The 16,385-nt window shown below is 35.8% G+C and overlaps 1 protein-coding gene across 1 annotated transcript in view; it reads left to right on the top strand.

Annotated features, from left to right (window-relative positions):
- Positions 1–206: 206 nt before the first annotated feature.
- Positions 207–16,385, top strand: part of LOC113040793 (dentin sialophosphoprotein-like) — a 29,151-nt gene continuing 12,972 nt past the window's right edge. Inside the window, exons 1-6 of the mRNA XM_026199044.1 lie at positions 207–349; positions 3,417–3,749; positions 4,425–4,775; positions 5,136–5,210; positions 11,167–11,505; positions 12,600–12,801. Of these exons, the coding sequence (XP_026054829.1) occupies positions 304–349; positions 3,417–3,749; positions 4,425–4,775; positions 5,136–5,210; positions 11,167–11,505; positions 12,600–12,801 (1,346 nt within the window). The 5' untranslated portion in view covers positions 207–303. The remainder of the gene's footprint in view (positions 350–3,416; positions 3,750–4,424; positions 4,776–5,135; positions 5,211–11,166; positions 11,506–12,599; positions 12,802–16,385) is intronic.

The raw sequence follows: 16,385 nt of genomic DNA on the forward strand, positions 1-16,385 counted from the left end.
ATTAACATTTTGGGGAATAAATCAGGGGATAAAACTTTCAGTGTTTAATGTGTTATTTAAAGGACACAGAATTATAGCCTATTATAGAATTTAGGGAAGATTATGGTCCTGATCCACACTCCTAATCATTAGGTGGCGGTAATGCACCTAAAAGTTGTATGCCATCCACCATTAAACGCCAAGAAGAAGAAGAAGAAGAAGCAGAATTTCCGCGTGCTGTAGTTTTTGCAGCTTTGTAGAAACAGGACGGGCTTCTATTTCCACATAAATCTGAATTAGTTTATCAGAAGACAGATCGTGGAAATGATTAACTTCTGCATTGTGATCCATGTGTGCGTCTTTTCGCTTGGTAAGGCAAATATCCTCTTTTTATTTAAGTTTGTACTAACTCTGACCACGTTGTCTTTTTTTTTTTTTCTGACCACGTTGTCTTCCACGCGGAAGTATGTACGATGACGTATTTCCTTATGTGTTAAACTTTCGTTTCGCTAGCCGGTAGTAGGTGAGAAGCTTATGAGTGATATGGTGGGGTCACACAAAGAACACAACCACACCCGCGGTGTAGGACACAGTGGGAGGATGAAATGAAGAAGTAGCCGGTGATAACTTTTTAAATATTTCATTTTGTCGCTTGGAGTAGACAGGGCTTCGATGCAAATTATAAAAGCACGGAAGCATTTATCCGTAACGTTACCTGGAAATTGGAAAAGTCGTCCGAGTGCTGGTACATAAAAACAGAAAGCGAATTCGTGTTTTTAAAAGCAGACGTGAATCCCTGTCGGCATGTGATTGCATTAAGGATTTAGGTAACTGGTGAATGATTAATGTCTCCTTTTTATCTTTCGTCCTTCATTTTCAGTGTGGAGGGGGAAAGCTAAATAAACTGCACCTTGTCATTTTAATTGTGTGTGCCTATATAAGGAGAAAGTAATATAAGATATTTAAAAAAATATTTGTGTAAAAACAGTAAATTTAATGGTAACACTGAATAATTGCAAACTACACAATGCATACAAAATTACTACACCATCCTACATTTAATATATAATGACATTGTGCTCCTCCTCTGAGCATTCAGCAAGATCTCCTTGAAGTAAATTCAACTTCAGCTTCATCATGGTCATCAGAATTTGATCCCTTATGTGAATCTTAAAACAGGAAGTGTATAATTTAACAGTGTACAATAAAGAGCTAGTGTCATTCTTGAGAATGGCAAAGGCCAAGGGATCTTCACTCTGGTACTGTGTTGCCGTATGTAAAATTATTTTATCCCCTGAGGCATAAGTGTGGTCGGTCAATGCCTAGACTTCAGGCATCACTGTACTTGAAGGGTGTCCGGTCTCATGCTCACCATCTGCAAAACACAACACTGAAGTCAGTTAGATGCTCAGGAGAAGCTGATCAATTCTCCACCCCCTATTTACAAAAATTAGCAAAAGTATTTGTACATGGCCCCATGGTGTTCCAGTCCCAGTACATTTGCTTGCTAACAAACATTCTTCAACATATCTTCCTTTGTGTTCAGCAGCATAAATAAATGAACACAGATTTGCAACAACTCGAGAGTAAGTAAATTACAGAATTTAATTTTAGTTATCACTATGCACTTTTTTTTCTTCTGTTTTCAACAACTTCATCTTAGCACTAAATATTATTCATGCCCAATCGTGTCATCAATAAAGAAATAATTTAAACAATGTCTTTTGTTAGTGCACGTAATTTAACAAAAAGCTGTAACATACCTGTTGATGGTTATATCCTGACGAGTCTTCACTGGAACATTGTTTCTCTGCAAATTGATTATTTTCATGTATCTACCATCAACAAAGTGGAAAGAGCAAACGTGCAGAAATTTTCAGTGGTTTCTTTAAGTTTAAGGCCTTTAGTTTTAACCAAAGCTGACAAGCTTCTTCTCTCAGATGGGGCGTGCAAATCATAGGATGCCCCATCCACATTCAGCTCTGGTGTGTGGTAGGGCTGGGCGATATATCTAACGATATGATCATGCGCATCTAATCAGTAAAGCTTCTTCCGTGATCATCGCTAAAATCTCCGTCACCTGCTTATAATTGGAGTGGCATTTAATAGACAGAGCCGTAGATCGCTGACAAGCCACGCCATATCGCGTTCATTATCGAAGGCGATTCATCTGCGATAATGAACGCGATATGGCGTGGCTTGTCAGCGATCTACGGCTCTGTCTATTAAATGCCACTCCAATTATAAGCAGGTGATGGAGATTTTAGCGATGATCACGGAAGAAGCTTTACTGATTATATTAAAACAAATGTATTGCAGGTATTGTTTATGCTTGTACCTGCTATTATGACACCCACTAACTACACAAAGTATGCCAGTTTTTCTTTGGTCCATATTTAAATTAAACTAGTCTGTAAAATCTACACAGTGACTGCGAAACTACTGAATCACAATACAACCACTATTAGTGGAAGTGGTTTACCGGAAATCTGACACATTATATTTCGAAAATGGCGGCGCCGCGCTTACGTGAAAAATAAGATGGACGGATGTTATTATTTCTTAATTGTCGTTAGTAGTGTTTTGGGTGACACATGTAGATACGTTTGGTTAATGGCATTGCAATTAAAACAATAAAAGGTCACTTACGAATCTGTATTCATATTTAAAGCTAGTGTATCGTTTTCAGTGTTATTCTTCTGTCCCAGCTTACTAGGCTTCAAAGCATTCATAGGTTATTTTTATTGAAAATTGTGAACACCATGTCTCTTTTGATCATTATGTTTAGTCATGCATGTTATGTAAACACAGTTGATGTATTTCCCCTGAATGCCCTATAGGGGCGCTCTGGCACAAAAATTAAATGAAACTTTAAACAATAGAATATATATATATATATATATATGAGGCCATACTTTGTTCAAAATACTAAAAGTATTGCATCATGCTGTAAGAATGTCACAGATCTTGAGGTAAATATTGATTTGTTTCAAAATATCATTGGAGATATAAAGGCAATATTTTAAAATAAAGTATTATTTCATATTGATGTGTAAAATATTTCAGCCCTTTAAAGGGCTAGTGTTAATCAGGGGTTTAAGGGTCTGTGAAAATATGCATTATTCACAACACTTGAAGAAGGGGCCATATAAGAAATAGTATGTGGATTGTATAATGAATATATATATATATATATATATATATATATATATATATATATATATATATATATATATATATATATATATATATATATAAATAATATTTTTAATTCCTTTAAATCAATTATCTTCTGCTGTTTGTTTGCACGTTACATAATGAATCCACAAATGTTTCTCTACTCACAAACTTCATCTTTATCTTTAGGAAAATTTTCAGAGAATTTTCCATTTGTAAAACTTTGTCTGGTTTATCTAAACTGTTTATTCCTTCCTCAGGTGTTTTTGTGGAGGATATAAGCGGAGTGACAGTGTCAGTGATGGAGGGAGATTCAGTCACTCTATACACCAATGTTACAACAAACCAGCAAGTAAAGATTAAATGGTATTTCAATGACACTCGAATCGCTCAAATCAATGGAGATCTCAGTAAGATCTGTACAGATGTTCAGTGTAATGAAGGGACTGAGAGATTCAGAGACCGACTGAAGCTGGATCATCAGACTGGATCTCTGACCATCAGAGACATCACAAACACTGACTCTGGAAATTATCAACTACAGAGCATCAGCAGCAGCATCAGTGAAAAGATCTTCAGTGTTGTCATTCATGGTAAATATTTTTGTGGATGTTTAAAGACTATATCATTAAATCACAATTTGTTTATTAGAGCAGAGAGGTTCAAAGCCGTTTATGCTCTTTACTTGTATTACAGTAGCCATTTACCATAATATTTCTGCAGGACCACGGATCGGTGTTCTGTCGATTTGTCCTACGCTGTCAGATTTTGCTACCTCCCACTAAAACAGTGGGTAGTACAATTAGACAACGAAAAATGCTACTGTAAAGTTATGGTTTATTAACATCCACCCCAACTCTAAACCTACCCTTACAGCACTGCAAATACAGTAATTATGTGTTATATTTGAGGTTGTAGCTAGAGGGGATACGGTTACAGGAAACCAACAATAAATATTCTTTTCTACCAATTAGATTGTTTTTATTAAAGTCTACATCTACCCCAACCATAAAACTACCCTTACACTAATGCAGATACATTAAATATCTTTGTCAGCATGAGAAAAAGGATGGGGTATTGATATGTGCATGCACAGTAAACCCTGGTAGAAAAATCTGACGGGTGGATAAAATGTCAGGACAACGGGACTCGACTGGAGTCTCCCAAAGTGTGTTGTGTCAGAGCGCTGCTCATGAGGCTGTTGGCTCTGACGTTGTTTTTTATTGCAGAAAAAAGATCCTTCAAACAGCTGTTGGTTTGTGTTTCAGGTGTTCCTCCTGCCGAACGAGATAAAATACAGAGAAAGTCATTGAAGGAGGGAGAATCTGTCACTTTAGATCCTGGTGACATAAACAAAGATGATATGATGGTGTGGTATTTTAATGACTCTCTCATCGCTGAAATCACTGGAGATCAGAGTAAGATCTGTTCAGATGATGAGTGTAAAGAGAGATTCAGAGACAGACTGAAGCTGGATCATCAGACTGGATCTCTGACCATCATGAACATCACAAACACTGACTCTGGAGATTATGAAGTGAAGATCATCAGCAGAAACTTTATCATCCACCGGCATCGCAGCATCAGTATCATCAGTGACAATAACTTCAGTGTATCTGGTGAGTTATTCCCTTGATCAAGTTCAGATAGTTTAATGATTTGTATCTGTTCATTGTGGCCTGTTTGAGCAAGAGAGCTCTAGTTATTAATATATCATTGAGATAATATCTTCACCATGGTATGCATGTTGAATGACATATTTGTCATAAAGTGATCACCATGAACAATGTCTATAATCAGTCAGCATTATAATGCTGTTTCAGCTGGTAATATTAAAACAAAACAAACAATGCCACCATTTCTCAGTTGACTCATCATCATCCTGTAAATCACACACAACTCATCTGATGACTTCGGTAGAAGTGTGAAATCAATTAAAAGTCAATCTCCTGTAATAAATACTGTCTTTATCATTTCAGATTGGAGTGTGCTTTTACTTGTCATCACAGGAATATGTGTTGCTCTTCTGCTGGTGCTTGCAGCAGGTTTCATTGGTAAGACTGTGTGTGTGTGTGTGTGTGTTTAATATATATATAAAATTGAAGCCCGGGTGAATCAATGTTCAGCAATACTCAGTTATAAAATATTCCTGTGCTTTGTAAAGTCACAAAAACCTCCACACACTGTATTTAATTTCAGTTTAAGGGACAAATCTAAATAATGGTGGAAAATTAATTGAAAAGACACAGCCCGGACTATAGAAGCACATTTGTTGTACGAGAATGAGACAAAGTAAAAAAGGTTTGCATGCTGTGTTTGTCAAATAAGTGATGTTGACACTGTAAAGTTAATGTGGGTTATGAATTTCAAAACCTGATAACTTTTATTATCTCCTAACACAGTAAACATTGTGAAACAGGATTCTGTCTTCAGTGTCTTATCTCTTATCTCTAGAGTTATCTGGGGTTCATTTATTATTTATGTGAAAACCCCTAACGTATTTCTGTTCTTTATGAAACTATCAAGAAAAACTAAATTCTTGTGGTTTTGTGTTTTTGTAACTGATCTATCAGTTCTGTTCATTTTTATTAACCTTCTCTGAATCTGTTTTCTTTCTTTCAGGAAAACGCTGTAGAAGACACAAAAGTGGTGTTCCCAAAATATAATCCATCAGCTGTGCTTTAATTTCACAGAGGTGTATATAGTATAATTTGCAGATTATATAATTCTGTTGTAAGCATTAAGTTCTTTTAAAACCCTTGTTTGGTGTAACGTGATTTAATCTTTATCTTCATACTTGCAGCACAATAATAACTTTATATATATATTTGTGCATCATGGCTGGTCCCTGAATGTGTGGATGTTCTGCTGATCCACTAATGAAAGAGAAAGAAAGAAATGTATTCCTTTTGTTTTATATACAGATATAGATGTATATATTTTTAGCTTTCACTATCAATCACTTTTTAGGACTTTTCATTGTCACACACTCTCTGTTTTCTTGTTTTTGACTGTTATGTTGAAGTTCTGAACTCTCAGCTGATTAACCTAAACCTGGTTTAGATATGACCAAGAGTAAGTTCAGTCGACTCTGAGTTTGTGTATGGTACACATTCTCAACAGAGTCCTGAATCCACAAGTCACCATGAAACATTATACTTCATATTACATTATACATCTTGTGTTTAATTGCATTATTCATTCTTATTGTGGTCAGGTCTACAGTCATGTTTCATTCTCACCTTTCAATGTCTTTTATTCTATCTTTTTTAATTACTGTGTGCAATAATTATATTGTTTGTTTTTCAAAATATGTAAATTGTGTCTACAGTAATATATTCACAGTTTTGCCTTCACATATGTAGTGAGATGAGATGTATCGCATTAATTTGAATTACAGTATTTTGTTTTTCTAGTTTTGTTTTTGTTATTTGTATCGTTTTAATTTATCCTGATTAAACAAAGCCCTTTAACACCAATCCTGTTTCAGACAAGTTCACATCCACAGTCAGTGTTTAGATTAAAAATAAAAACTTAACAGAAAGAGCTTAACTAATAGATACATGAGAATAGGCTTTGTTTTGGTATTACATGTTGGTTAAATGAAAAACGTCAAGTTATCAGTGTTGTGACTAACTTCCACAAGCTTGGGTCACAGCTAGTGTTTACTTTAAAAATTCTCCAAACTGAATAATAATAGAACGATTAACTGACTATGTTCTGGAGTATGACTAAAAGGACTGTATTAGCTGAGGTCTGATATCTAGCCTTGCTCAAGGGGTGTCAGTCAAAACTCAGGGTTTAATCAGTTACATCCAAAGAGTTTAATTTCTCTTAGTATAGGAGTAATTTGCAACCAAGATGCACACACCACAGCTGTACATGGGCATTACAGGTGATCAGTTGTGTATTTGTTGTGAGAGTGGGTGTGTATGTGGTCTACAGTAGAAGAGGAATAAGAGTTGGATTAAGTTACATGTTTCAAAAATGTTATTACAAAGACATTCACATGAAAATCTTATTTTCTTATTAAATTATCAGGTTAAATATTTTCAAAAAAGCAAACTATATAAACAATGAAACTTTATAACACCATTACCACCTTGTGGTTAGAAATTGCAACTGCTTTCATACTCAAATCGCTTATTATGACGTAATTTACATAAACTGCACATAGACATGAACATCGTGTCCATAAAGATCAAATAAACAGCGATGCAGTTACTAATATGGCAGTTACATACAGTGGAATAGGAAATCTGACATTTGTTCATTGCTTTGTGCTTGTACACAGATATATGCTGGTTTGACTAATTGTGTCATAACTGAAAATAAAAAGCTATTTGACTACAAAAAAAAAAAAAAAAAAAAAAAAAAAAATCGCTAAACTTTAACAAAATAGTCATTTTATATTATTACAGTAAACATTTTGTAACATTAATCTAATAATAAAAAATAAAAATAAAAACTTGAGCAATGGCAAAATTAGCCATCGAGTAATGCTCTACACTAGAGCCACAATCAACAGAGATCCAGCAGCAGCAGAGATCAGCACTTAAAGAAGTGAGTCTTGTTCTGGAGGAGAGTGTGGGTCCAGTACTGTAAGAATACAGAGAGAAGTTCATTTGTGTCAGAGCGCAGTTGCTCTAGTCAGAAAGGGGACTTTTATTATGAAGCGCGCTTATCGCGGGGAGCCGGAAGAGACACTGTTCAAGACTTGGAGATCATCAGACCGGCGCTTCCGCCGCAGATAGCGATCGGGTTTTCTGCTTAAACAAGAGCTGGAGATGTGCATCATAATTTATATAAGCCTAAGACTGAATCTATCTCGTGTTGTGTGCGTCCTATACAGATAATCGTTAACTGATTGCTGATTGTTTATCAATGATGACGCAGTCCGATAGTATGTGTGTGTGTGCTATTATCTACAGCTATTCTTGCACGTTTATTTACAGAGTTCAGAGTTACAATGTTATAATGTTATGAGTCATGTGGATAAATAATGAAAATGGATGCACTGTCATACAAAGTGTTTATAAATCATTATGTTACTGTAAAAAGGGAGCAGCTGTGTTTGAATAATACTTGTAATAGTGGTTCCATTATACATATTGCTTTATTTCTTTCAGAGAAACCACACCGTCCACCACAATCATACATTCCATGCTTCAACTTATAAGCACCAAAGCTCTCTCGAGGAGACCAGATTCTTTAAAGTCTGTGCTTAAGTTTCTCCTCTAACTGTCTCACGCCTCCAGTCATTCTCAGCAACCCGTGTCTGCTCATCTGCAGCGGTCTCCGAGTCACAACACCTTATCCACTGGGTGTCCAATGCAGTCCTCAAGCGTCTTGGTCCACATCATGTTAGTGGACACGGACTGATGTGCATGTAAAGGCTGATACCCGTCTGAGTTGATCATATCATATCTGTGAAAATAAACCTGTTCAAACTGATATTTCCCTCTGTGGTGTTCTGACCCACACACCTGGTTCACTGCGATTCTAGCTAGCCCTAACAGTACTACACTGACCTACAACAAAACAAAACCAAGATCAGATCAGTGAATAAACCACTGCCATACCTGTGCATGATTGATGCACAGCTAGCGTGATGAGTGATCACAGAGTGATATTCAGATGTGTGGTCTGGTTTCTGATGGGATTGTTGATCACACAGCTGTTGCTGTTTTTCTCCTGATATTCCACCTCCAGAGGTAGAGAGAGACTGATGCTGAGATCAGACACACTGATGCTGGACAATAAACTGTTTCCTTTGTACCAGGAGAGAGTCACATGACTCACATTTTGTCACTGTCTTCATCTCTTTGAGTAAGATCAGTGTGTAGAGTGACAGAATCTCCCTCCATCACTGACACTGAGTCAACAAACACACCTGGTGATCAAACTGGAACAGATTTCACAGTTTTGTTGCTTTACAAAGCCTTAAATCAGTTTCTAAATGTGAACTGAGGAACATCCCTTAAAGAAAAATGCATGGACAACATATATTAATGTGTGAAGTATATGTAATATCTTTAATGTGTTATCTGCTTGTGACTTCACATTTATTTTGATTTACAGGCCAAATTCATTACAGCTGAGTAAAACGAGTGACGAGTTTAATGGATTTTTTCCCAGTATTTTTTTATTTTAAATCAGGCTTACAGAGAGACAGACCTGAATCCAGAGTAGATCTCACAATATTATCTGGTTTATTTGATTGATCTGCAAGGAACAGCAAATGCTGTTTATAGCTTACCAATCAGACGACACCAGAACAAGCAGAACAAAACAATCCTGTGAAACATGTTCTTCAGTAGTTCAGGGTCTGATGAAATAAAACCATCTGCTGAAAACACTCGAGCTGTTCTGCTTTATGAATCCTCCTACAGCAGAGTCTGACCCAACTAATGACTCACTAGGTTCTATAGTTACATATAAATACAGTATGTCTCTTATTAAGACATTAATTGTTGATTGTTGATCCGCAAATATGGATTGTGAGATCCACTTTCTTCCAGAGTTTAGCTCAAACCACAGCCAGAATCTGTGAGTTTGTTTAAAAATATATATTTGGGTTTGTTATCAGAAATAACTGAACTAAGGTATTGTTAAATAATTTAATTAATGTCTTTATAAATTTGTGTTTTCACTGTATAAATTACACAATGCTCAACCCTGCAAAAACACAATGTAAAAATATTAAATTAAAAACTCTAATAATATAAGATAATATGTAAATCTACACTCCACAACACCAGCAACTGTAGTAATGCAGTAATCAGCTTTTCTTGGTTGGTTGTGTTCAACATTGATATACAACTATATTCCCATTTTCCAAAATGTAACCAATTGTTTCAAACCACACCCAACACTCTTCAAGAAGGCATGAATCCAGATGTTTTGTCAGATGTGGTCGCCCTGAAACACTGTGTAAATATTTAAAAGAGTCAGAGTTAATAATCAGGATTTAAGACTTTTTTTCTTACTAGTTAAGATTTTTATCTCCCAGTAGGTGGCAGAATGTGCACAAAAAGGCCTTTTTGCCAACCTCCATTACAGCCCAAAGAAGAAGAAAAAGAACGTGGACTAATGAATGAATGAATGAAATCGAAATTAAATTCGTTTTTTTATATACATATCTTAATTTTACTTTGTAAAAAAAAAAAAGAAAGAAAGCAATGATGCTCCGCTCTATTTTGATCTCAGGCTTCATGTTTTTACTCGCACATGGTAAGACATGTTACAATATGAGGCCATACTTTGTTCAGTGTTGTAAGCTAATCTTGAATAAAACTTATTTTAGTTTATATTTAGATTTTCTGATCTAGTCTATATATATATATATATATATATATATATATATATATATTGGGTGACACATGTAGATACGTTTGGTTAACGGTGTCGCAATTAAAACAGTGAAAGGTCACTTACGAATCTATATTCATATTTAAAGCTAGTGTTGTATCGTTTTCGGTGTTATACTTTCTTCTTTTGCAGCTTACTAGGCTTCAAAGCATTCATAGTTTATTTTTATTGAAAATTGTGAACACCATGTCTCTGGGATGTTATGGATATTCCCGTTTGTTTTGATCATTATGTTTAGTAATGCATGCTATGTAAACTTAGTCACATGTTTTTGTAATTCCCCTGAATGCCCTATAGGGGCGCTCTGACACAGAAATTAAATGAAACTTAAAAAAATAGAAAAAAAATGAGGCCATACTTTGTTCAGTGTTGTAGTAGGCTAATCTTGAATAATGCTTATTTTAGTTTATATTTAGATTTTCTGACCCAGTCTATATATATATAATTTTATTTTATTTTATTTTATTTTTTTATTCCTTTAAATCAATTATCTTCTGCTGTTTGTTTGCAAGTTACATTATGAATCCACAAATGTTTCTCTACACACAAACTTCATCTTTATCTGTAGGAACATTTTCACAGCATTTTCCATTTTTAAAATGTTGTCTGGTTTATCTAAACTGTTTATTCCTTCCTCAGGTGTTTTTGTGGAGGATATAAGCGGAGTGACAGTGTCAGTGATGGAGGGAGATTCAGTCACTCTAAACACCAATGTTACAACTAACCAGCAAGTAAAGATTAAATGGTATTTCAATGACACTCGCATCGCTCAAATCACTGGAGATCTCAGTTTTATCTGTACAGATGTTCAGTGTAATGAAGGAACTGAGAGATTCAGAGACCGACTGAAGCTGGATCATCAGACTGGATCTCTGACCATCACAAACATCACAAACACAGACTCTGGATTTTATCAACTACAGATCATCATCAGCAGCAACAGCATCAGTAAAAAGATCTCCAGTGTTGTCGTTCATGGTAAGTATTTTTGTGGATGTTTAAAGACTATAGCATTAAATCACAATTTGTTTATTAGAGCAGAGAGGTTCAAAGCCATTTATGCTCTTTACCTGTATTACAGTAGCCATTTACCATAATACTTACATAATATAAGGGAAGTCGTGGCCTAATGGTTAGAGAGGTTGTGGTTCGAAAGGTTGTGAGGAACTGTTCAGGAATTGTAGGTTGGGGGAGTGCATGAACAGCTCTCTCTCCACCTTTAATACCACGACTTAGGTGTCCTTGAGCAAGGCACTGAACCCACAACTGCTCCCCGGGCGCCGCAGCATAAATGATGATCACTGCTCCGTGTGTGTGTGTGTGTGTGTGTGTGTGTGTGTGTGTGTGTATGTGCGTGTGCGTGTGCGTGTGTGTGTGTGTGTGTATGTGCGTGTGCGTGTGCGTGTGTGTGTGCACGCCCACACTTTGGATGGGTTAAATGCAGAGCAAATTCTGAGTATGGGTCACCATACTTGGCTGAATGTCACGTCACTTTCACTTTCATAATATTTCTGCAGGACCACGGGTCGGTGTTCTGTCGATTTGTCCTACGCTGTCAGACTTTGCTATTTCTCACTAAAACAGTGGGTAGTACAATTCGACAACGAAAAATCCTACTGTAAAAAGTTATGGTTTATTAACGTCTACACCTACCCCAACCCTAAACCTACCCTTACAGTACTGCAAATACAGTAACGATGTGTTATATTTGCGGTTGTAGCTAGAAGGGATACAGCTACAGGAAACTAACAATAAATATTCTTTTCTACCAATTAGATTGCATTTTTATTAAAGTCTACATCTACCCCAACCCTAAACCTACCCTTACAGTGATGCAAATACATTAAATATCATTGTCAGCATGGGAAAAAGGACGCAATATTGATGTGCGTATGCACAGTAAACCCTGGTAGAAAAATCTGACGGGTGGATAAAATGTCAGGACACCGGGACTCGACTGGAGTCTCCCAAAGTGTGTTGTGTCAGAGCGCTGCTCATGAGGCTGTTGGCTCTGACATCGTTTTTTATTGCAGAAAAAAGATCCTTCAAACAGCTGTTGGTTTGTGTTTCAGGTATTCCTCCTGCCGAACGAGATAAAATACAGAGAAAGTCATTGAAGGAGGGAGAATCTGTCACTTTAGATCCTGGTGACATAAACAAAGATGATATGATGGTGTGGTATTTTAATGACTCTCTCATCGCTGAAATCACTGGAGATCAGAGTAAGATCTGTTCAGATGATGAGTGTAAAGAGAGATTCAGAGACAGACTGAAGCTGGATCAGACTGGATCTCTGATCATCATGAACATCACAAACACAGACTCTGGAGATTATAAACTGAAGATCATCAACAGAAACTTTATCATCCACCGGCATCGCAGCATCAGTATCATCAGTGACAATAACTTCAGTGTATCTGGTGAGTTATTCCCTTGATCAAGTTCAGATAGTTTAATGATTTGTATCTGTTCATTGTGGCCTGTTTGACCAAGAGAGCTCTCATTTTTAATATATCATTGAGATAATATCTTCACCATTGTATGTATGTTGAATGACATATTTATCATAAAGTGATCACCATGAACAATGTCTATAATCAGTCAGCATTATAATGCTGTTTCAGCTGGTAATATTAAAACAAAACAAACAATGCCACCATTTCTCAGTCGACTCATCATCATCCTGTAAATCACACACAACTCATCTGATGACTTCGGTAGAAGTGTGAAATCAATTAAAAGTCAATCTCCTGTAATAAATACTGTCTTTATCATTTCAGATTGGAGTGTGCTTTTACTTGTCATCACAGGAATATGTGTTGCTCTTCTGCTGGTGCTTGCAGCAGGTTTCATTGGTAAGACTGTGTGTGTGTGTGTGTGTGTGTGTGTGTGTGTGTGTGTGTGTGTGTTTTAATATATATATATAAAATTGAAGCCCGGGTGAATCAATGTTCAGCAATACTCAGTTATAAAATATTCCTGTGCTTTGTAAAGTCACAAAAACCTCCACACACTGTATTTAATTTCAGTTTAAGGGACAAATCTAAATAATGGTGGAAAATTAATTGAAAAGACACAGCCCGGACTATAGAAGCACATTTGTTGTACGAGAATGAGACAAAGTAAAAAAGGTTTGCATGCTGTGTTTGTCAAATAAGTGATGTTGACACTGTAAAGTTAATGTGGGTTATGAATTTCAAAACCTGATAACTCAGTATTATCTCCTAACACAAAAAACATTGTGAAACAGGATTCTGTCTTCAGTGTCTTATCTCTTATCTCTAGAGTTATCTGGGGTTAATTTATTATTTATGTAAAAACCCCTAACGTATTTCTGTTCTTTATGAAACTATCAAGAAAAACTAAATTCTTGTGGTTTTGTGTTTTTGTAACTGATTTATCAGTTCTGTTCATTTTTATTTACCTTCTCTGAATCTGTTTTCTTTCTTTCAGGAAAATGCTGTAGAAGACACAAAAGTGGTGTTCCCAAAATATAATCTATCAGCTGTGCTTTAATTTCACAGAGGTGTATATAGTATAATTTGCAGATTATATAATTCTGTTGTAAGCATTAAGTTCTTTTAAAACACTGTTTGGTGTAACGTGATGTAATCTTTATCTTCATACTTGCAGCACAATAATAACTTTATATATATATTTGTGCATCATGGCTGGTCCCTGAATGTGTGGATGTTCTGCTGATCCACTAATGAAAGAGAAAGAAAGAAATGTATTCCTTTTGTTTTATATACAGATATAGATGTATATATTTTTATCTTTCACTATCAATCACTTTTTAGGACTTGTCATTGTCACACACTCTCTGTTTTCTTGTTTTTGACTGTTATGTTGAAGTTCTGAACTCTCAGCTGATTAACCTAAACCTGGTTTAGATATGACCAAGAGTAAGTTCAGTCGACTCTGAGTTTGTGTATGGTACACATTCTCAACAGAGTCCTGAATCCACAAGTCACCATGAAACATTATACTTCATATTACATTATACATCTTGTGTTTAATTGCATTATTCATTCTTATTGTGGTCAGGTCTACAGTCATGTTTCATTTTCACCTTTCAATGTCTTTTATTCTATCTTTTTTAATTACTGTGTGCAATAATTGTATTGTTTGTTTTTCAAAATATGTAAATTGTGTGTACAGTAATATATTAACAGTTTTGCCTTCACATATGTAGTGAGATGAGATGTATCGTATTAATTTTTCTATTACAGTATTTCCCTCAGTGTTTGATGCTGATCTCAGATCTGCCCTTTGTTTTTCTAGTTTTGTTTTTGTTATTTGTATCATTTTAATTTATCTCGATTAAACAAAGCACTTTAACACCAATCCTGTTTCAGACAAGTTCACATCCACAGTCAGTGTTTAGATCTACTTTATTAAAAATAAAAGCTTAACAGAAAGAGCTTAACTAATAAATACATGAGAATAGGCTTTGTTTTGGTATTACATGTTGGTTAAATGAAAAACACGTCAAGTTATCAGTGTTGTGACTAACTTCCACAAGCTTGGGTCACAGCTAGTGTTTACTTTAAAAATTCTCCAAACTGAATAATAATAGAACGATTAACTGACTATGTTCTGGAGTATGACTAAAAGGACTGTATTAGCTGAGGTCTGATATCTAGCCTTGCTCAAGGGGTGTCAGTCAAAACTCAGGGTTTAATCAGTTACATCCAAAGAGTTTAATTTCTCTTAGTATAGGAGTAATTTGCAACCAAGATGCACACACCACAGCTGTACATGGGCATTACAGGTGATCAGTTGTGTATTTGTTGTGAGAGTGGGTGTGTATGTGGTCTACAGTAGAAGAGGAATAAGAGTTGGATTAAGTTACATGTTTCAAAAATATTATTACAAAGACATTCACATGAAAATCTTATTTTCTTATTAAATTATCAGGTTAAATATTTTCAAAGAAGCAAACTATATAAATAATGAAACTTTATAACACCATTACCACCTTGTGGTTGGAAATTGCAACTGCTTTCATACTCAAATCGCTTATTATGACGTAATTTACATAAACTGCACATAGACATGAACATCGTGTCCATAAAGATCAAATAAACAGCGATGCAGTTACTAATATGGCAGTTACATACAGTGGAATACGAAATCTGAAATTTGTTCATTGCTTTGTGCTTATACACACACGCAATACAGACCAAAAGTTTGGACACACCTTCTCATTCAAAGAGTTTTCTTTATTTTCATGACTATGAAAATTGTAGATTCACACTGAAGGCATCAAAACTATGAATTAACACATGTGGAATTATATACATAACAAAAAAGTGTGAAACAACTGAAAATATGTCATATTGTAGGTTCTTCAAAGTAGCCACCTTTTGCTTTGATTACTGCTTTGCACACTCTTGTCATTCTCTTGATGAGCTTCAAGAGGTATTCACCTGAAATGGTCTTCCAACAGTCTTGAAGGAGTTCCCCGAGAGATGTTTAGCACTTGTTGGCCCTTTGGCCTTCTGTCTGCGGTCCAGTTCACCCCTAAACCATCTCGATTGGGTTTAGGTCCGGTGACTGTGGAGGCCAGGTCATCTGGCGCAGCACCCCATCATTCTCCTTCTTGGTCAAATAACCCTTGATGCCTTCAGTGTGACTCTACAATTTTCATAGTCATGAAAATAAAGAAAACTCTTTGAATGAGGTGGTGTGTCCAAACTTTTGGTCTGTACTGTATAACCGCTTCCGCCGCAGATAGCGATCGGGTTTTCTGCTTAAACAAGAGCTGGAGATGTGCATCATAGTTTATATAAGCCTTAGACTGAATCTATCTCGTGTTGTGTGCGTCCTATACAGATAATTGTTAACTGATTGCT

The sequence above is a fragment of the Carassius auratus genome, chromosome 22 (genome assembly GCF_003368295.1).
Source record: "Carassius auratus strain Wakin chromosome 22, ASM336829v1, whole genome shotgun sequence".
Classification (NCBI taxonomy): Eukaryota; Metazoa; Chordata; class Actinopteri; order Cypriniformes; family Cyprinidae; genus Carassius; species Carassius auratus.